Source organism: Microtus ochrogaster, chromosome 22 (genome assembly GCF_000317375.1).
Source record: "Microtus ochrogaster isolate Prairie Vole_2 chromosome 22, MicOch1.0, whole genome shotgun sequence".
Lineage (NCBI taxonomy): Eukaryota > Metazoa > Chordata > Mammalia > Rodentia > Cricetidae > Microtus > Microtus ochrogaster.
In genome coordinates this window covers 32,081,607-32,083,114 of record NC_022023.1, presented here as the reverse complement: position 1 = coordinate 32,083,114, position 1,508 = coordinate 32,081,607, and the positions used below count along the sequence as shown (strand labels likewise).

At 53.4% G+C, this 1,508-nt stretch overlaps 1 protein-coding gene across 2 annotated transcripts in view; it reads left to right on the top strand.

Moving 5' to 3' along the window:
* Window positions 1-250: 250 nt before the first annotated feature.
* The window catches only part of Uevld (UEV and lactate/malate dehyrogenase domains), a 35,903-nt gene continuing 34,645 nt past the window's right edge, over window positions 251-1,508 (top strand). For both annotated transcript variants that reach the window (XM_013350253.2, XM_005357841.2), the window contains exon 1: window positions 251-327. In XM_013350253.2, coding sequence (XP_013205707.1) covers window positions 286-327 — 42 coding nt within the window. In that variant the 5' untranslated portion in view covers window positions 251-285. The remainder of the gene's footprint in view (window positions 328-1,508) is intronic.

The following is a 1,508-nucleotide window of genomic DNA, read 5'->3' as shown; positions in this document are numbered from 1 at the left end:
AAGCCAAGGTGTTTTTCCGCCTGGCTGGGCGCTGCGGTCCCCGGAGCTCCGGGTTGTTTTCCATCTCCGGCTTTTGGTTTGGGCTCAGAACCCGCCAAGTCGCCCGGCTGGCAGGAGAGCTCGGGGTTCCGGTCAACGCCCAGCTCCGAGCACCGCCCAGGCGTGCGTCCTGCGGGAATCGGCCAACTGGAAGGGGCGGGGACCGTCCTCCGCGGACTTTTGGGCCTCGGCGGCTTCCGTCCGCTGCAGGTTCGGAAGTAGCCGAGGACCGCGACTCTGCCGGCCATGGAGTTCGACTGTGAGGCCGTGAGGCGGCTGCTGGGCAAGGTGCGGGCGGGCGGGCGGCGGGCCGGGCGGGTCCGGCGTCCTCGTCACGTCACGCTGCCCTGGCTCACACCCTCCCTCGACGCCCTCCAACCCCCACCCATATCCTTTTTTCCCTACAAAATCGTTGTGTTGCTTTGACACATCGACTCATGCTGTTGCCCAGGCTGGCTGGGAAGTTGCAGCAGTCCCCCTGCCTCAGCCTTCGGGTGTGGGGTCAGAGGCTGCGGGCCCCTCGTCTCCCTTGAATGAGTCACTCCCGGCAGGTGACTGCTTGGGAAAGTCCAGATTATCACACTGTGGAAGCGATCGATTCTGCGCAGTGCTTCCTTCTGGACAGTCACTGACTGTGCTCTTGTTTCTGTGTTGCGCTCACCTAGGCTGTGGCCACAGCGTAGGCGCCCACCAGGAGAGATCACCGCAGACAGCTTGACTGTAGAAAGGTGGAGGGCTCCCCCACCGTCAGGTCTCACCTGCATCCCAGAGGCCGGATGCTCAGCATTCCTGATTCCTGCCCATGGGCAGCCAGAGCCCTCTCGCTCAGAAGTTAGTTGGTCCTGAAGGTTCAGATTTCCGTTGAAACCAGATTTCTGGTTTTCTTGGATGTGGGGTGTCTCTCTTTGTTGGGACACACTTTACATCTGTTAGAGTTTTCAAGCCGGGCGGTGGTGGCGCACACCTTTAATTTCTGGAGACATGGGCAGGCAGATCTCTGTGAGTTCGAGGCCAGCCTGGTCTACAGGTCAGGCTCCAAAGCTACAGAAAAACTCTGTCTCAGAAAAAAACAAAACAAAAACCAAAAAACTTTGGTTCCCTAGTTACAATACTCTATTCCCTGATAAATCACCTTAAAACATAAATTTAAGGCTAATGTTATTAATTTTTACATGTTGCCAATGTAGCCAATGAGTTTGTGTGTGTTTGTGTGTGTGTGTGTGTGTGTGCGTGTGTGTGTTAGTGGGGATTGAACCTAAAGCCTTGTGCATACTAGGAAGGCACTCTATCACTATATTCTTAGCTACAACATTCCTTTTTTTACTTTTTATTTATTTTTTGTTTTGTTTTTTTGGGACAGGGTTTCTCTGTAGCTTTGGAGCCTGTCCTGAAACTAACCAGGCTGGCTTCGAACTCACAGAGTTCCTTTTTTTTTTTTCCTTTTAAGTTTTCTTTTTTTTTTTTTTTTT